The following is a 20,000-nucleotide window of genomic DNA, read 5'->3' as shown; positions in this document are numbered from 1 at the left end:
CCTGTTTTTCACCCTCCTGCTTGGACGCCATTTTGATCTCGCTCGAAGGCGATCTTCGGCAAATAAGAGAATGATGTCATTTGAACCAATTGCGATAAAAAACTGGCCAGTGATTGGTTAATATCTCATTACTGACCAAGTTTCAAGTCGATCCGAAATGCCTCTGATTTTTCCCCAATTTTTCTGAATGATTCATCGGCAAGCTGGATATTATTGTGACATTTCAAAATGGCACAGATTTGGAACTGACCAACAACCTCTTTTCTCCATTTCTCCTACAAGAACACCCAACCATTCAATTACTGTAGGAAGCCGTTAGCGTCTCCACAACGCACTAATAGTTGAAAATATGATACACGTACAAGGCTAAACACTACAAAAGAAGTCATTACAAAACTGAACACTAACAGGGTTTTCAAATTGAAAAAAAGTAGCAGGAGGAAATTGTAAAGTAGCCGGAGCACTATCTCATCGTGATGACAGCAGCCTGCAGATGAATCAACGGAATAACGAAATATTGCCATAAAGCGGCTTCCGTTGATATATTTCCTTTTACATACATGAAGTATTATCATAACAACGTCAGCGGTCTTGTTTCCTTTCTACTTCGATTCGCTGCAATTCGCAGTTTCGTTTGTCTGAATTTCAAAACACTTGCGCTGTTGAAGGCTTTTTTTGTTATGACTTCTTTCAGTCTTTTCTTGAAAATACATTTGGTGCAGTCAAGACCATAATGAGTAACATTTCACGAGAAAGACTGCCTTCTCATTCAATGCCGCTACAGCTACAGATACTGTGGTCATTTCAGCCTCGGCATATTGTTTTATCGTCACTTTCAGAACAGTGAACTGCAACAACACGTAATATTCGTTAACTCTTATTCCTAAAATTATTGTTACCTATTTCTCTTCGAGACTTCTCCGCACTTGACAGAAAAGACAACATCGTTTGCTGCCTCCGCTTCATGTTGCAACTTTCACGTGAGAACAAATCTGCTGCTGCGCCGATACATGCACGTTCAAACGAGAGTCCGTGAACACGAGCAGACTTTCCCGCTAAAAAAAGCTATCGCTTCGAAGATCAAAAGGTATATGTAATAGCCGCACTATTCATCAGTCCGCATTCATTTATTTCCTCGAAAAAATCAGATTATGATTTGGTGAAACAGAATTGTGTAGTTAGTAAAATTTGGAATACGAAAAGTACCCGACGCAAATGCTTGAAGTAGCCGGTGACTTGCGCCGGGCGCCGGCTAAATTTGAAAACCCTGACTAATCGACTTATTGTCATCATCTTGGGTTAACACTGCCCCAGCTTGAGCATGGTTTGGTACTTAAGTTATTCCTGAAGGAAATAACCGCATGACAAAGCAAAAAAAAAATAAATTACGTCAGTCTTGTTTGTTTAAAGTTGTTTTCCTTTGAAAAAGCTGAAAATTTAGTTGAAAATGCAGTCTAATGGTTGAGCCCCTGACTCAAAAGTACAGAGAAATTCAGCAAATTCAGGCAGATGCTAGACAAGTGATGTGGCTATACCTCGTATGAATATGTCAGGTCTACTTTTGAACCAACCACTCCAACTTGAAGGTCATTGTGCATCCATCTATTAGGCAAACAATAATAATTATTGCTACACGAACAATATTGTAACGGTGATATGCTTGTAGCATTTGGATGCCCTGTACATAAAAACAAAGCAAACTTGGGAAGACAACTAAGTAATGCAAATTTTTCACTTTCTCATTGGCCCAATTAATCTTGGCCAAGAACTCATATACTGTATGATCTTGCATGAAACATCCTCTTGTTGTTTTGTAAAGTTGAAACAGTTCAGCGTTGAAAGACATTAATTTAATGAAACAACTAATCCATCAATAATTGGTTCTTGTTGGATATGAGATTGGTTATTATAGCCAACACAGCACTTAATGAAACCTTCCACAGGAAACGCATGATGAAGCCCCAAGAGGGACTGCGTGGTAGGCTTAATTAATGCATGTTGTTCACTATTTGCCATAATGTAGACAGACCTTCCACACGGCAAAGAACATGTACATGTATTTACATACAGTGAAAACACCTTTAAAGTACAATAAACAAAAGATATTCCAGTCAAATGGGTACTAAGTGTTTTAACCAAGAAACCAAAGTTGATTCATGCAAGACCAACAATTTAGATCAAAGTGGTATACAAAAAAAGGTTCCTTACGCTTTCCGAATGCGTGCATTGACCAGAGGAGCTTCATATCTGGGGTTTGCTCCTACTATCAACAAGACATCTGCATCCTGAAAGGAAAAAAATCCCTGGTAAAATTTCACATTTTAAAAAATTATATTTATGGACAACAACACAACAATAATTATTGGACTAATGAAAATCATTTTCTGGTTGACTCAGGGAGATGAAGAGAATTTTTTTTCTTCACTGAAACAATGGTAAAGGACTTGTACAGTTCTCCATGAGTCTCTTTGTAGAATACCACACACTTTGTGAAAAATTCCTACTTTAGTAAAATCATTTTCATCCCCATCATGATAATTACTTTGTTTGAAAGAACAAAGTAAAATGTAAAGGATTCGGCTTTGACTCTTCTTTTTTCAAGTCACAATTTTGCTGTGCATGCGTAAGATACCTTTGCCAGTGGTAATTCATGTCTTCAATTATTATTATTATTATTATTATTATTATTATTATTATTATTATTATTATTATTATTAGGAGGAGGATTATTAGGAGCAAGGATGGCACAGTCGGTTAGTGCGCAGCCTTGGAGCAAGAGGTCCTGAGTTAGATTCCCGGATCTCGCATCCTTGTTTCGACTTCTTTCCTTTCAGTGTACATGTAGCTTAAGTAGCTTGAAATACCCATAAAACGGAGCACTGATGAAGAGAGGGGAGTAAAATGAGCAAACCGTCGACCTCAGGTTTGTCAGTTGAATTACTGTTACGAGTTATCGACGTTAAATATGGTCGCTTTACTTTACTTTTACTTTATTATTATTATTATTATTATTATTATTATTATTGTTATTATTAAAAATAATATTCTATTAATTTATTTCCTAATTTATTGATACTACATGTACATTAAGTCAACATAATTGAGTTGTTTTGGGAAGGAGGACTTTTCAGATAAGGCACCCCAAGCACGAATCAACCTTGTGATCACTTCATTCAAAAGTGATTGCGATGACTACTATATCACTAAAGACTAGATGTGACAGGTCAGATGCGGGGAAGCAATTATTAAAGGATTCGGACAAAGTGTACGTTGCCTGCAGCCTCTTGTCCATCATGTCATGCAGCCCCCATGGGAATGTTACAAATTATGTGTAGGTAATGACCAACCAAGATGGCCTCTCCAACATACTCCCAATTAGACTTTTTAAAGTCTAATTAGGAACATTTGATTTGTAAACTGCAAGCCAGGGTCTCACCAAATCTGATCAACAGTACACAAGTTTAGATCACAAGCAATTTCTTTGAGAAAAAATGCTGCACCTTATAACCAAAAAACTATGGCAATACAAGGCACTTGTAAAAAAATTACACACACCTCAATTCCCGCTATGGTGCTGTTCATGATGTAACTGGACCGGAAATCTGTTCTATAAGAAGAAGAGGTTGTGAATTCAAAGAATTCCCCCCCCCTCCTCCCCCAACCCCTCTCTTTGATCAGTGAAATCATTTGTAAACGAAGTATTGTATTGTGCAAGCATCACAAGTTAAACATAAGCCATGTGTGGGTACTACATGTCCTTTGTGATGACTGTTCACAGTTGGATCTAACAGGCAAATGAAAACTGTAAAACAGGGTAGTCTCACTAAGACTTCAATAATTATTGCTGGGTAAGGAATCAAACATTGAGGAAACAAGGAGCCACAGGGTGGGTGGAAGTGGGAGGTCTGTATATACAATTGCAGGCTAAAGTTTCAAAACAGCACTTCCCACATCGAGCTTGTCCCATACAATACAATGTACAATGTACCAGAACTCACCCAGCACCACTGGATGGGAAACCTTCTTCAGTGTACAGACCCTCGGAGTCAAAACTGTTTAGTAAGTCTTTCAAAGCTACAAGGGCTTCCGCATCAGCAAATCCACCAGCCACAGCAGCTATCTCATTTCCATTTAAGTGAGTCAGCTTCTGGGCAATTTCCACTAGTGCCTCTTCCCATGAGCAAGGTACAAGGTTGCCACCATCATCTTTTATCATGGGCTTGGTAAGACGCTGACGCTTCAGGCCATCATATGAGAACCTGTTTCAATGTAGCCGCTTTGTATTTATTTCAAAAGAAATAACTGGTGATGTTCTTTTAAGAAAGATCATTAAAATGAATAATGCAGAGACAAAAATTATTCATCCTCTGCAAAACCTTTTTCTTGAAAAATTATTGTATGCACAACACCAAACTGAAAACACATACCTTGTCTTATCTGAAATCCACTCCTCATTTATGTCCTAGAAATTATTATAAATAAATTGCATGATGTGTGAAGTGTCAAGAATGATTACCGGTATGACTGATCTACAGGTTGCAGTAAATAACAATGCTTCTCATTTTAAGCTATTTTTAAAGAGAACCTCCATTCCTACAAAACCACAGGGAGTATGTGGTGTTTACAATCAAATCTGTTTGAAAATTATTCAAGGAAAGTTTGTATTAAAAACATCAGAATCCCACTTTTTTCCTTTCAGTTTCACCATTTCCTGCAGGCACAGCCAATCTTGCCCCCAGAGTTCGCTTTTCTTTTGGTCAGCACAAAGAACACAGACTCTGGCTACTTCCAATTTATGGGCAGTGGTAGTGAAGGTCCATTTTAATAACCATTGACAATCACTGTTGTTTCAAATTTCTGAGCATGCATAGACATGCCAGAAGTCTGTGATTTGTGGACTTCCTGCCTTGGAAGTGGCCAGAGTACGTGTTCTTGGTGCTGACCAAAAGGAAAGCGAACTCTGGAGACAAGATTGGGGCACAACCATCTCCAAGAAAGTGACATGTCAATTGATAAGATTGCTGTGTTGTTATTCATGCAAGATCCTGGAATGAGATACCATCCTGTGCTTACTTCTAGGACGATCCACCATCTCAACAAGCACGAACTACCTGGCACACACTATCAATTTAGTTTCTTAAAAATATTCCCTTCATTACTACAGAACTTACTTGAAGTCATTTATTCTCTCATTTACCGGTACATCTGTATGTATTAAATATTTTATTTATCTTAATTTAATTTAAAATACTAGAATTAACATTACATAACTATAATTTCTCGACTGTCCCACCAAGACTACAGCTGTGGCTATTTTCCAGTAGCTTTATTATAATTTTTTTTGAGAAATATTTTATTAAATTAAGATTTCAAAATTTGGTTGCCTTATCATGGTATATCATACCTGTAAGTTATAGTTATTAATATAATCATTCAGTACTATTTCCATGTAAGTCAAAATCATTCATGGTGGCACCCAGGTAATTTGAGGTCAAATATTATATATATATATATATATATATATATAGATACAAACACTTTCTTCAAAACTCTTCTGAACAGATTTTATTTTAAACAATATTGTCCCCTCTGCAAGAAAGTTATCTTTTTGTAGAAGTGAAGGTTCCCTTGAATACTGTACACTAAAAAACCACCGAGTTGCAAATAATGCTGCTGGGGAAAAATAAGAAACTTAAATCTGGTCACTCCACCTCATTCATTCTTGGTAGAATTCTCATAACTTCCCCACAACGTGTGTTCACCACAATGTTGCTTCCAACTGCATCCATTACATCCACAGAATCTGTTTTTCTATGAAAATAATAACAGCCATTTGTTCACACATATTGCAGCTGTAAGCCTTGCATTTATGGTACAATCATAATAGCAGCGTGTAGCAATTTAACAAAGCTGACAGTTAAGGTACATGTATACTGAGGCAATAAGTTGAGGAGTAAGGTTAACCCATTGACTCCTGGGGGTGATATTTAATAGATTTTACTCTAACAACAGACAATTTTACTCGTCAACTGGGGATGTCGTGAGGGGTCAACGGGTCAATGAATAGGCCTTTTGCAACTAACGATTACATGGTACAAAATCCGCCATGCTGGAGGGCAAGCTCATTATTATTCCCCCACTGGGACATCAAAACAAAGAAAAGTCAAGGTTGACTGGTTCAGATCTCTTTGTTTTAATGTCCCAGTGGGAGAATAATAATGAGCTTGCCCTCCAGCATGGCGGATTTTGTACCATGTGATCGTTAGTTGCAAAAGGCCTATTGATTGAGAGTGCTTGCCTTTTGTCTTATGGTGTCTGGCATGGATTTAATAAAAGCAATCAGAGTCATGTGGGTTGATCGAATTCATTGGTTCTCCTCTCTTGGTCCAAGAGATCTTGTTGCAGATTCCTCTGATAACAAAGTACATGTAGTATTTGCATTGATTTGATTTAAATCTTACTTGGCTTCATTTTAAAGAGCTCTTATGAAGAATCTTTGATCATACCGAAACATAAAAAAAATTATTACGTGGAATGCCAAAGGAAATACTACGTCTTAAAACCGGTCTGGTGTCTTTTTTTTGTTGGTAGTCACAAATGTGCATACCCCACAGATATTGAATTAAGCTCTGATCGGGTGAATTTACTTTTATACACTTCAGTATTTCCAAACTTCCCTGCCACGATTAGAACTCATATCCTTTCCCCACCCTTCACAATTATCTGCGAGTGTGACTTAGACCACTCGGCCACTGTGACGCACTTCCATTATTCAGATGAAAGCAAACATTTGGTGTGGAATCTTTCCGCCCGCCACGATTTACACAGTATTAAAGTATTTGATTAAGTGGACAGATGCTCTTTCTTTGAAAAAGGTAAGCTTCAAAGGTAAGGAGAATTTTCTATGTTATTTCTAGATCTTGCTTCGTACTTGTGTATTCCACTGTGAACATTATTTTGCATAGAACCAATACTTCATTAGACATATTTTGCATAGAACGAATACTCCAATATTAATTTTCTTGGGAACCTGAGTTTCTTCAGGCGTTTAATGTACAAATAAAATTTATCAAGAAAATAGCTTTCAACGGCCAAACAAAATAAAAAAAATAAATCAAGTTTTTAAAAAAAACGAATTAGCAGCGGTCCCCCATCCAAGTACTAACCCCATTCGGAGGAGATTAACTTCAGTTGATACTAGGACTAGCATCAATGATTGTGATCTTTGTGTTAAATTTGCACATGTATCTTGTTGAACTTTATAACACTTGAAAGAAAAAAAAGAGCAAACTAACAAAAACCTGGTGTCTTGCTGTCATTTTGTCACAGATGCATCCTTTGTTTCGTAAGTTGTCAGTGTTAAAAATGCAAGGTAACTTGATCACAGGCGGCCGCTAAAATCGAAGTCACTTTTAATTTTGTGCTTTTACTTGTACGACCAAAAGTAAGATAGAAAAATTGAACGTAACAAAAATCTCCAAATACGTTTTTCGTTGATGGTACCTTGTTATATTCGTGGCACAAAATGTACGGTGTTTTCATCTCATCTTGCAAATTTTGTTGCTGATGGCAAATTGTTTTATTCTCGATTGACACTTCCTAAAACTTCCTTCTGCTCTCCTTAAAAACTACAACATATCAATATTAATTTTATTTACTTTTGCATCAAGACATGTATTTGGTTTGCATAAAGTAGGCTAACAAAATCTGTAGCTTGCTTAGTTTGCATTTTTGACCATTAAAATATAATTTTTGGTCGAATGTTCCTGACAGCAAGCCCCGAAAAGGGCTTAACTTCAGTGAACATTGTCTTGGAAAGCTGTCAGAAGCTCACAGTACATGCTTAAACCATGCACTATTAGAGCTACATCTTATGCAAGGAAAGCTTAAATCTCCTGAAAAAACAAAACGCAACTCGGTTCTCTCTCTCACTTTCTCTTCGGCAGTCCTTCGCAGGCGATGACGACTGTTTATGTTAGGTGAGGCAGAATTTCTGATGGGCAGCCAGGCCCACCCGTGAGCGGCAGATCTTGTTGCAGCGACTACATGTATGTCCTGATGTTGCAGTGGAATGTCTTCTTTGATGAGCACGCTGGTATTCCAGCTGTTGCTTCTCCTCTATGCTTTTTGCTGCCTGTTTGACAGTGGCTCTCCAGAATCCTTTGTCCAAAGCATCTTGCTCCCAGGTTTCAGACTTGACATTGGCATTTTTCATGTGCCGCTTCAGCACGTCCTTGAAGCGTAGCTTCTGTCCACCTTGCTTTCTCTTCCCTTCACTGAGCTTGCCATAGAGTACTGCCTTTGGCAGCCTTGAGTCTGGCATTCGCCGTACATGTCCAGCCCAGTGAAGTTGTGATGCTGTGATGAGATCTTGGACGCTTGGTGTCTCTGCTCTTCTGAGGACTTCAACATCAGGTACTCGATCTTGCCATCATATCCCATGTATCTGGCGCAGGTGGCGGATCTGGGATCTGGTCAGTCTTTTGATGTGGCGTTGATAGAGGGTCATGGAATCTACTGAGTAGAGCAGTGATGGCAAGATGGCAGCGTTGCAGACCTTCACTTTCGTCTTTCGCTTGATGTCATGTTGAGACCACAAGCACTTCTGCAAGGAGCCAAATGCTTTTGCGGTAGCTTGAGTGCGCCGCTCAACTTCAAGATCGGCAGAGTTGGTGTCTGTGACTGCGCTACCAAGGTAAGTGAAATGGCTAGACTTTTTCAAGGCATCACCATTGACAAGCACCTCTTGGCACTCAAAAGGTTCATCAGGAGGAGGTTGGTAGAGGAGTTTTGTTTTGGAGACATTGATCTTAAGACCAAATAGTGTTGCTGCAGCAGAGAAACCGTCCATAATCTCTTGCATGTCTTGATGGTTGGTAGCGACCAAAGCTGAGTCATCTGCATATAGCAGTTCCCTCACACAGAGCTCTCTGGTCTTGCTTGAGGCTTTCAGTCTGGACAGATTGAACAGCTTCCCATCTGATCTAGTCTTCATGAAGACTCCTTTGTTGAGGTTGACAGTTATGGAAAAAAGCCCTGTCAAGTTACTGCATTACCACATGTACGCAATGCGTTCCTACTTTAAAAAATATCCCATATCTCCTCAATTCCCCCTCCCCTCCCCCCAGCCAAAAATCCCATATCCCTACATTTATTTTGAACAACTAGCCCAGGATGATAAGTTGTTGAAATGTGATTTGTAATAAGTTTTTAAGATGATTCAAGGCTGATCTTGTAATTTTTGGATGAACGGAGTTATAGAAGCAAGTAAAACTGTAGGTTTTGAATATATAGTCTACTTCAAAAAAATAAATACAAATCGCGTATCCTGATAACCCGATAATAGAGTGTTGTTGTTTGCATTTGCAAATTTAGTAACATTAACAATGAGTTTTTACAACAAAAAACTTCAAGTTATATTACAGGGCCGGGTTGTTCAAAGCCCGATTAAGCTAACCCAAGATTAGCGAGAATTTTGATTTCAGTTTTGTAACTTTTTGGTGAGGTCTTCTGTTTATATTGTTTGCCCTTTAGTTTTCTTCTGTAGTAATCTCAAATTAGACCAAACATTTGAGGTGAAAAACATTTTTAAACAAGAAAAAGTAACACTTCACTGGACAATTTGTGTTAACTGTTTGCGCAGTCCATCGATACACCCTTGTAGGCATCTTGTTTATTTTACATTACAATCATTGCACTCTACACATATTAAAAATTATTACCATCATCACTTCAATCCAAAGTTTCCATAATAATATCATTTTTCTTTTCACACCCTGGTCCAAAAATTACAATAGTTGCATTTCTAGCATTCTGATTCGTTTACTCAATCTCATCTATCAGCTGATACACCACACGGCCTTATAAGCAAAGTGACTGCATGGATTCTTTTGTAAAACTACATTGCATACAGCTCATTTTAAACTTAAAACAGTTCAGATTTGAGTTTACTGAAATTTAATTAAACAACAACAATAATTAGTGTTGTTATTTCCATTTGTGTCTGTTGGATAAGAGATTGGTTACAGCCAACAATTATTACCTTAATTCTTACTGTATATCCAACACATGTTATGGAATATTATTATTATACTGTAGCATGTGTTGTCATTCTTAACAAGATGGCAAGGATGGCTTTACATGTAGATCACATCTGTTGAGTACATATGTACATGTAGCTCAGCAATTTTATACTTGATCATGATTAATATTTTATTGCTACTGTATTCTAACTTATGATATTGATATTGTTAGTGTAGTTTGCTGCATGACAAATACAAATATAGCAAGCTCACTGCAAAAACATCAGCAAATGAAGAAAAGCTTCAACAACACCTTAACTCCCAAGGTCTGGATGTAAATGCATAAGGTTTTGATGTTAATGCTCCCACTGGACATAAATCTGAAAAGTTCCAAAAGGTGACAATTAACTTCTGCGACAGGAAAAAATCATTTTGACAGCAATCCTTTAAAATTGTGACAGCAAGATACAGTACAATTCAGCATACCAATGACATTTCCTGAGAGCTCAGATTTAAACATTTTCTCAACATATGTTCCCACTTGCATGTCATTTCCTCTGCCAGTTGTACCCAGATCATCAACACCTGCAATTTCACTTGCAAACCTGAAAAAAATAATACCACAAAAAAGACAAAATTATCTACTGTAACATTTTACTTATACATGTACTCCCAAGATGTCTGGGTAAGCTTGCTCAAACAAAAAAATGATTGAAAACCCAGCTGGGTTTTATTCAATGTACATGCTTTACATGTAGAAGGCCTAAATTCCTACCTGATACATCTGGTACAATGAATGCAGCGTGTCATAATGGTTTTGACTAGAGGACCAACATTCTTGTCTTCAACGGCCCTTTAGATAAAAAAAAAATCTTCTAAAAATGTATAATATAGTGACACAGTTGTAGATCAACAGAGATACTGCACATAGAACTCAGAAGAAAGAAGCACTACAAAATCTCTAGTGGATGTAAGTCATGCACGTACTGTATTAAGAATGTACACACCATTGAACTGCACAAATATGTAACGTCCGCTTCCAATTCATAATGGTACAATTATCTCATACATTATCTACATTTATTATATGACTAGCTCCGTGAGCGGGCAAGATGAACCAAATCGCGCGCTCTGATTGGCTACCCGAGCGGGCAAGATGGAGCGATACTGCCCGCTCGGGATTTCTCGCTTGGTCCCGCAAGATCAAAGATCATTTTTTGGTGTTTTAAGTCATATAATAAATCCTTTATTGACCAAGATTGTTCGGTCAAGATGACTGGATATTGGCCTCGTTCTTTTTTTGCGTGTTTATGGACCTCGACTTCGTCTCGGTCCATAAACACGCAAAAAAAGAACTTGGCCAATATCCAGTCATCTTGACCTCACGCTTGGTCAATAACCCATACGTACGGGTACATGTATCATCCTCTAAGACAAGCTGAAAGATTAAAAATTTTTACCTAAAAACCTCAAGATTTGTGTAACTATGTTAATGATGCTGATGTTGGTATGCTTGAAATTTGCATGATGAACATGTACAGTAGTTCAGTAAGTACAGTGTACCTTTTTCCTGAGAACATGTTGTCCACAAATCTGCTTCTATCACTGCCAAAAGCCATGGACTGATCCTGTAGATCGCATTCTCCACCCTGATCACAGATGGGACAGTCCAGTGGATGATTCACAAGCAGAAACTCCATGACACCTTCCCTGATGTGACAAGGCAAATTAGAGATCCAATGTATCAGAGATTACAATTAAATTGTCACAAGGGAGAGCTTTGACTGAGTTAATGAGGCAGAATATAGTTTTACTTTCCTCCTGCATATTGTGAAGTTCAACTTTTAATTAACAGTTTTGATTTTCTCACCAGTCACATTGTGCTTTGTGCTTTGTACATGTAATTGGTGCTTTTCAATCCACTTTGTCCATTGCTGTTTTCAATAGTCCTTTGACCATCACCCAGAATACGACTCATGGCAATAAAAAGCTTACACTAGGATTACACATGTTACTACAAGGCAGCGTAGGTTTGCTGTTAAATTTACCTCGCTTTTCTAGTCATTGGTGAATCTGTTTTGACTTTCATTCCTTTCATTACTGGCATTGCACAGGATGCAACAGGCTTGAAAAAGAAAAAAATGTTTTTATTAAAATTTCACCACCAAAGAAAGTTGTCCAATAGTTAAATTTATGTGAGGTGGGACTGTTGATGATGTACACACCAATCTTGCACAATAAAATTTACATAATAGAATTAATTAGGACTGCCTAACCTTGATTGATCTCTCCACTTCGACAAGACACATGCGGCAATTGCCAGCAACTGAGAGTCTGTCGTGATAACAAAATCTTGGAATCTCAACGCCAGCCATTGCACAAGCCTAGATCAAAACATCAAAACAGTTGTTCAAAAAAATAAGTGAAAAACGCTTTAAGTGTATGTAACAATTTTTTTTTATTTGCTTGATTGAATGCAGGGCTAGAAATTGTGACCAATACAGTCACATTTGCTAAAATAAATAAAGAAAGAAATGCGAAATTATTGCAGGCTCATATGTTTTTTTGCTAAACCACTGACAACACAATGCGATGCGGCGATTTTGCGACTAAAATTTGCGAAATTGAATTGTGACTAAATTGTCATATCTTCTTGCAAAATTGCGACTGGGTTTTTTCGTTAATTTCGAGCCCTGGAATGCACCAATTGTCCTGATAACAAATGCAAGTATCTTTCTTCGGTGATGTTACTATGTGAAATTTCTACAACTCCAATGTCATCACGTTTGAACCGCTAATGCCCTATGGAAATCACAGAGTGTTTTTTTTTTTCAATACTGGCACTCAGAATTCTTCGTCGTCAAGTTTACGAAAGAGATCCACTTTTGTCTTCTTTTGATAGCTTCTGGCCTGGAATCACCGTGAAACGTTATATCATGGATCATTTTCTTCATCTTTTGTGTTGTTGCAGCCAGATACAACACATCTACATGTACTGACCATAATAACCCTTCACATGAAAATATCTCAAAGGAATGACCAAGATATACGTGTAGAAACAAGGAATTCCAGAGATGTCGTCACTATCATCTCCAGTCCCCCTTCTGTACTCGCATGGTTTTGTACCCCACCAGAAGTGAAATGTTGCGGCTTAAAATGGCTAAAACTACATGTAGGAGAAGAAAAATTGAAATCGAAATTTTTTTTTGCAGTTGTTATCAGGACAATGGGTACATGTTCATTCAATCAAGCAAATTAAAAAAAAAAAATCTGTCATAACTGCAGGGTATACATGTACACTTTAAATAAGGAGTACTGAATAAAGAGAAATAAAGTAACAAAGGTCAAAAACCAGATGACAGCTTCACAAGGAAAATTTAGTGGCCATAGAAGTGTGACAAGCAGCTGGATATTGCAACAAGGAAAACTGGCCGATAGGTTCTGATCAGTAAATTTTTTGACAGAGTAACCACAGTAAAAAAAAGCTGGCTACTTTTCTTGTAAACATTCTTTCACTCAGATGTACATGTATCCGGTAGTTACTGTAAAGCCCTGATTGTATCATTTCTATCTCCAAATAACTTCTTCTGAATCAGTCCTTAGACAGTTACATGTATCTTAAACACACTGCTCTCCCCTGATCTAACCTGGAGCACTGTCAATCCTGGGTCAACCAATAGACTTTTGTCATTTACAAAGACTTCAATTTTCTCTGGAGCTGGAGCAGCAGTGGCATAATGTTGAGCTGAAATATAATAATAATTTTATGTGGTTTTTTTGCAGCAGGTTTGGCTGCCACAGTGCTGAGAGTGTTCAGCTTTGAGACGGGGATGGGTAAATTAATCCCATTGACCTTCGTCACATTAAACTCCTTCGAATAAAACGAAACACAATGAATATGCGACCTCTCGACGCCTATGTTGATTTGAATAATGTAGTACACATATCTGCAACGAATGCACTTGCAAGCAATGTTTGGGACAGTTTTGGATTTTTTTTGGCCAGATATGGCTTCTAAATATGGCTTGATAAGCTCGAACCTGCAATTGTGAGCAAAATTTACAAAAATTAACCTCTAGTGTTTGTTTATGTTACGAGTTCGAATGTTTAGAGGAAAGGTAGCTTGCAAACTAAACTGAACGCAGGGTTGTCGGAACAACAACAAGAAGATTTATTCCAAAAAATGAACGTAGTTTCCACGAAGTAAAACTCTGAACAACACGTACTCAATAAACTTACACGGCCTCCGCCAACTTGAATAAACACAGCTTCTGTCACACTTGAATAAACACGGCCAACGCCAACTCTCTTCGCTTGTGAAAAACTAGTTAGAAAAACACTCCGCTTGGACTCGTCTACTTATATACTCGGACAATAAACTTCTAGAACTTTCTAAAATAGTAATCGATCTAATTATGGAAAGATTACAAAACACACCGATTTAGAAACGCTTACGTACAAACCTAAATATAAACAAACTACGAACTCTCGCGAAGCTTCGAGACAGTAACGCTTGTCACGCAATACTATTTTTCGTAACATAACCCCCTCTTGAGAAGAAATTTCCTAAATTTCTACTAACAACGAAAAATTAGTTAGATAGTACCAACTGAGGAGGCAGTCCAGTGTCTCTTAAGTTATTCCTCTACTCTGCTTAGATAATCTGCTCCTACATTCTCAGATCCCTTGATAGCCTCAACTCTGAAGTTGTAACTCTGAAGAAACATAGCCCAACGCATTAGGCGTCCATTAGCAAACTTCGCACTGTTCATGTACTTCAGTGGCTCGTGATCTGTTTGTAGCACAAAGGGAACTCCATACAGATAAAGATGAAACCTTTTGAATCCCCACACAATGGCTAAACACTCTTTCTTGATGGTTGAATAATTACGCTCTGCACTTGACAATTTTTTACTTGCCTAGCAAACGGGGAATAGCTTGTCATCATGTTTCTGCATTAATACAGCGCCAATACCACTGTTGGAAGCATCAGTCTGCAGAAAGTAGGTTTTCCTTGAATCTGGTAGTCGAAGGACTGGTTCCTTTGTTAGGAGGGCCTTGATACTCTGATAGGCTTTCTCCTGTGCCTCACCCCATTCAACTTTGTTAGGTTGGCCTTTACGCGTGAGGTCTGACAGCGGGGCTGCTAATGCTGCAAAGTTAGGGATAAAATCTCTGTAATATCCAGCCAAACCTATGAACGATCTTATCTGCTTCTTAGTAGTTGGTCTTGGAGCATCTCTAATCTTCGTCACGTTGTCTTCATGAAGACCAATTAACCCTTCCTCCAAACGGTGACCAAGAAAATCAACGGTGTTGACTCCAAAAAGACATTTAGTCGGTCTTATGGTCATTCCAGCAGCTAATAGTCTTCTAAACAACTCTCGGAGCGCCTTCATGTGCTCTTCCCACGTACGGGTGTGAACCAAAATGTCATCCCAATAAAATTCAACGTTGTCCAATCCACGCAATAGCTTCTTCATGGCTCTCTTTAAGGTCGCTGCGGAGTTGATCATACCAAACGGCATCTTCAGGAATTCATACGATCCGTCAGGCGTGACAAAAGCGGTCTTTGGTATATCCTCCTCAGGAATAGAAATTTGCCAGTAGCCCTTACTCAGATCAATTCTGGTAAAATACTTGTCATCATTCAACTTCTGGAACAAATGCTCAGCAGTTGGCATAGGCTCCGGATCAAACACGGTTAACTTGTTCAGTTTACGATAGTCCACGCACACACGATTTGAGTTGTCTTTTTTCTTAACAACTACAACAGGCGAAGCATACGGCGAACTTGATTCTCTTATGACTCCCATCTTCAACATGTCTGTAATATCCTTCTTCAGCGATTCTCTTAAGCTATACGGTACTGGGTATGGTCTTGATCTAACTGGTTGGTCGGATGTAAGCTTGATATGATGCTGAGCCAAGCTTGTTGTGCCTGGGGCTTCTGTGAATAAGCTTTGAAACCCATTTGCAAGATCCATGAACTCTGCTCTTTGCTCATGAGAAAGGTTATCTCCTATGGTCACATCATTGACTGACTCTTTCGCGACATAACCGCCAATCTCCAGAAAATCAATACTATCCACCGGGTCAACTTCTTCTACTTCACTATCAACATGTTCGTTCTTACGAATGTTAGCGTTCGTTTCAACAACAACTGCTCCAACGGAAACAGGATCCTCTCGCTCAAAATACTTCTTCAGTAGATTAGCATGGTAAACTCTCTCTTTTCCTTTGACTCTCACTCTATAATCATTGAGACCAACTAAAGCACTGACCTCGAATGGACCTTTCCACTGCATTAGGAGCTTGTTGTGGTCGGTCGGTAGCAGCACTAACACTTTATCTCCAGGTACGAACTTCCTGACTTTAGTCTTTCGATCGTAATAATGCTTGCCTTTGTTCTGGGATTTCTGAAGCTCGGTGTGCGCCAGCTTGAGGGTATCTTCAAGTTTCTCGCGTAGCTCAAACACATACTGATAGCTGTTCTTTACTTCAGGCTCCTCCAGCTCTTTCGTCCAAAGCTCTTTGAGAATAAACATAGGTCCTCTGACCGATCTTCCATACAGCAACTCAAACGGCGAAAAACCAGTAGACTCCTGGGGAACTTCGCGATATGCAAACAGCAACGGGTTAATATAGCGATGCCACTGTCTTGGCTGTTCGCTGCACAATCTCTTTAACATGCTCTTCATTGTTCCATTAAACTTTTCCGTCAGGCCATTACACATAGGATGATATGGTGTGGTGGTGAGCTGCTTAATGCTCAAAAGTCGCGTCACTTCCTTCATACACTCAGAGACGAACTGCGTACCAAGGTCACTCAAGATCTCTTCAGGCACTCCCAAACGACTAAAAATATCCACCAACGCTTCTGCCACAGTCTCAGTATCAATGTTCTTCAACGGGACAGCTTCAGGATAACGAGTTGCAAAGTCGACCAATGTCAATATATATCTATGACCGTCCTCACTCGGGGGAACAATAGGTCCAACCAGGTCGATTGCTACTCTCTTAAACGGCTTGTCAATTAATGGCATCTTCTCTAGGGGAACCTTCGGTACGGAACCCTTGTTAACTGTCTTCTGACATACATCGCAGGACTTGCAATAACGAGTCACGTCCCCTTGAATGCCTGGCCAATAGAACGCGCTTTGAATCTTATCAGTCGTTTTCTTTATTCCCATGTGACCTCCCATGATCGATCCGTGCGCTAGTGCCATTATTCGACTTCTCAGCTGCACAGGAACCATAACCTGCTTCAGGGGTTTACCTCCGTTCACATAAGGGTGCTTGTAGACGCGGTACAGAACTCCACCTTTCACTTCAAATGAAGTCTCAGCCTGGCCTCTCACAACTACGTCATCTTTCTCCCAAAATTTCTGTAGGCTCTCGTCCTCACGCTGCATTTGCTTGAGCTTTTCTCTATCAACTACAGGACTTTCTTTGGTATCTGGTACCTTCAACGGAATATGTTCTCCAGCTTTCTTAGCTTGACTTCTCGTGGTTACAGCACAAGCTTCTTGTACAGGAACTTGCCAGCTTGGGTCCGGGTCGTCAGCGGCTCTTGCGCCTGGTACATTACCAATAATTAAATCATAAACAGCATCGGGAAGACACTGCGCTTCCACTTGGCCCTTGAGATAAGGTGTATCAACATCAATCTTTGCGATGGGAACTTTCCTTGCCGTATTGTCAATGAGCAGCATAACATTAAATTCACCAGTAAACTGATCCTCAGAGACAAGGTCCCTCTTTACTACAATTCCACTACAACCAGTATCTCTCAGGACATCAACAGGCTTCTCTCCAACTCTACCTTTCACAACAGGCATTTTACTTCTCACTCCAGTCAACGGTTCAACACAAGCACTACTTAACAATGGAATCTTCTTACCACAGGCTAACAGCAGCTTATCATCTTTAATACAGGCCTTAACTTCTTCATCAGTAGGTTTAACCTCCGGTGGTTGAACTAAACAACTGGCACTCACTTGACCACGCTGCACAGGGTTACCATCCTTACTTTGTCCTCCGGATCTGCGTCCACCTGATCGACAGTTTCTAGCTTCATGTCCCAGCTTGCCACACAGAAAACACTTTCTTGTTAGGGTTGGGCAGTTGACAGCTTTATGACCTCGGGTGTTGCACTTAAAGCAATGCAGAGCTGGTGGATTAATCTGCATGTTCTTGGCTTCGTCCCTCTCAGGCTGTACTGTTGGCTTTCTGCTCGCTGAGCTGAAAAAATGTTTACCATGAGCCTCCAAGTACTGGACAGCGATCTTCGCAATCTTTGCTAGAGTTTCAGGTGCCCTTTCTCGCAGGTGAATTGCCAAATCCTTAGGGCAAGAGTCAATAAATTGTTCTTTCACGATCAAGTCCTTAAGACCATCAAAGCTTCGCGCAGTATTCGAAAGCTCTAGCCAACGTAACAGGTATCTGTCCAGTCGTACAATAAACTGCTCCGGACTTTCGTCAACTTCCGGTTTGGATGCTCTAAATTTTCGACGATAGCCGTCTTCGGTAAGGTCATATCTCTTCATTAACGCAATCTTTACCCTGTCATAATCCTTAGCTGCGTCCTCCGATAGACGTGAATACACTTCTAGTGCCCGTCCAGACAACAGAGCACTGAGCTTCGATGCCCATCCATCTTTTTTCCACTTAGCTGTCTCGGCAAATCTCTCGAACCTCTGCAAATACGCGTCCAAATCGTCTTTGCCATCAACAAACGAGGGGAGTTTAGGTGCCTTAGCCCGATCCTCTCTCACTTCAGGACGCCCGTCAGCACTCTCCACAGCCAAACGTGCAATTTCCAGCTCATGTTCTCTTTTTGCGGCTTCAATAGCCTCTTTCTGTTTCAGCAGCTCGGCTTCCATCTCCAATTTTCTTAGTTCGCGTTCTTGTCGTCTAGTTTCTCTCTCTTCATCTTCTCTTCTGCGCCTTTCCTCTTTTTCTTCCTCTTCCTTTCTTTTATCCTCCTCAAGCATTCGACGTCTCTCTTCTCTTTCTTCTTGTTCCTTTCTTCGTTCTTCTTCAAACTGTCTACGCTTTTCTTCTCTTTCCTCCTCCAATTGTCTTCGTTTTTCTTCTTTTTCTTCCTCTTCCCTCACAAACTCGAGAAGCTTTTCTCCTTGCAATCCGAATTCTTTCCCCATCTGCAAAAGCTTTTCCATTTCCATAGCAGATTTCACAGCAAAAACACAATATACTCTCTTGCACAGTTCTTCTTACTTTTTCTGTAACTCCTTCTTGAATTGTCCTTTCCTGGTTTCTGTAGTCAGCAAACAAATGAATTCCTCTCCGGACAGGCCCCCAATGTTACGAGTTCGAATGTTTAGAGGAAAGGTAGCTTGCAAACTAAACTGAACGCAGGGTTGTCGGAACAACAACAAGAAGATTTATTCCAAAAAATGAACGTAGTTTCCACGAAGTAAAACTCTGAACAACACGTACTCAATAAACTTACACGGCCTCCGCCAACTTGAATAAACACAGCTTCTGTCACACTTGAATAAACACGGCCAACGCCAACTCTCTTCGCTTGTGAAAAACTAGTTAGAAAAACACTCCGCTTGGACTCGTCTACTTATATACTCGGACAATAAACTTCTAGAACTTTCTAAAATAGTAATCGGTCTAATTATGGAAAGATTACAAAACACACCGATTTAGAAACGCTTACGTACAAACCTAAATATAAACAAACTACGAACTCTCGCGAAGCTTCGAGACAGTAACGCTTGTCACGCAATACTATTTTTCGTAACAGTTTAGTTTGTCAATGATGCGGTTTTGTAGCTGGCTTTGGAAGAAGGAAAGGAAAGGAAAGGAACTTCATTTAAGTGTCTAGTTGTTCTAGTGCTGGCGCACTAATTGGGGACACTGTAAAATGAAATTAACAAAGAAAGCAATTCAAATCAAATGTTGGTTTTTGAGGAGTGGGGAAACCGGAGTACCAGGAGAAAACCT

The 20,000-nt window shown here is 39.4% G+C and overlaps 1 protein-coding gene across 1 annotated transcript in view; it reads right to left on the bottom strand.

Moving 5' to 3' along the window:
- LOC138012587 (NADH-ubiquinone oxidoreductase 75 kDa subunit, mitochondrial-like) overlaps positions 1 to 20,000 on the bottom strand; it is a 29,711-nt gene that overhangs the window by 8,519 nt on the left and 1,192 nt on the right. The window contains exons 3-15 of the mRNA XM_068859393.1: positions 13,670 to 13,767; positions 12,299 to 12,406; positions 12,071 to 12,147; positions 11,586 to 11,732; positions 10,798 to 10,875; positions 10,509 to 10,627; positions 10,336 to 10,402; positions 5,712 to 5,811; positions 4,428 to 4,462; positions 3,999 to 4,259; positions 3,556 to 3,607; positions 2,209 to 2,285; positions 1,536 to 1,602 (exon numbers count right to left, since the gene is read on the bottom strand). Coding sequence (XP_068715494.1) covers positions 1,536 to 1,602; positions 2,209 to 2,285; positions 3,556 to 3,607; positions 3,999 to 4,259; positions 4,428 to 4,462; positions 5,712 to 5,811; positions 10,336 to 10,402; positions 10,509 to 10,627; positions 10,798 to 10,875; positions 11,586 to 11,732; positions 12,071 to 12,147; positions 12,299 to 12,406; positions 13,670 to 13,767 — 1,286 coding nt within the window. The remainder of the gene's footprint in view (positions 1 to 1,535; positions 1,603 to 2,208; positions 2,286 to 3,555; positions 3,608 to 3,998; positions 4,260 to 4,427; positions 4,463 to 5,711; positions 5,812 to 10,335; positions 10,403 to 10,508; positions 10,628 to 10,797; positions 10,876 to 11,585; positions 11,733 to 12,070; positions 12,148 to 12,298; positions 12,407 to 13,669; positions 13,768 to 20,000) is intronic.

The sequence above is a fragment of the Montipora foliosa genome, chromosome 8, assembly GCF_036669935.1.
Source record: "Montipora foliosa isolate CH-2021 chromosome 8, ASM3666993v2, whole genome shotgun sequence".
In the NCBI taxonomy this organism is placed as follows: Eukaryota; Metazoa; Cnidaria; class Anthozoa; order Scleractinia; family Acroporidae; genus Montipora; species Montipora foliosa.
Note: the sequence above shows the minus strand (reverse complement) of the source record. Positions and strands in the feature narration are given on the sequence as shown.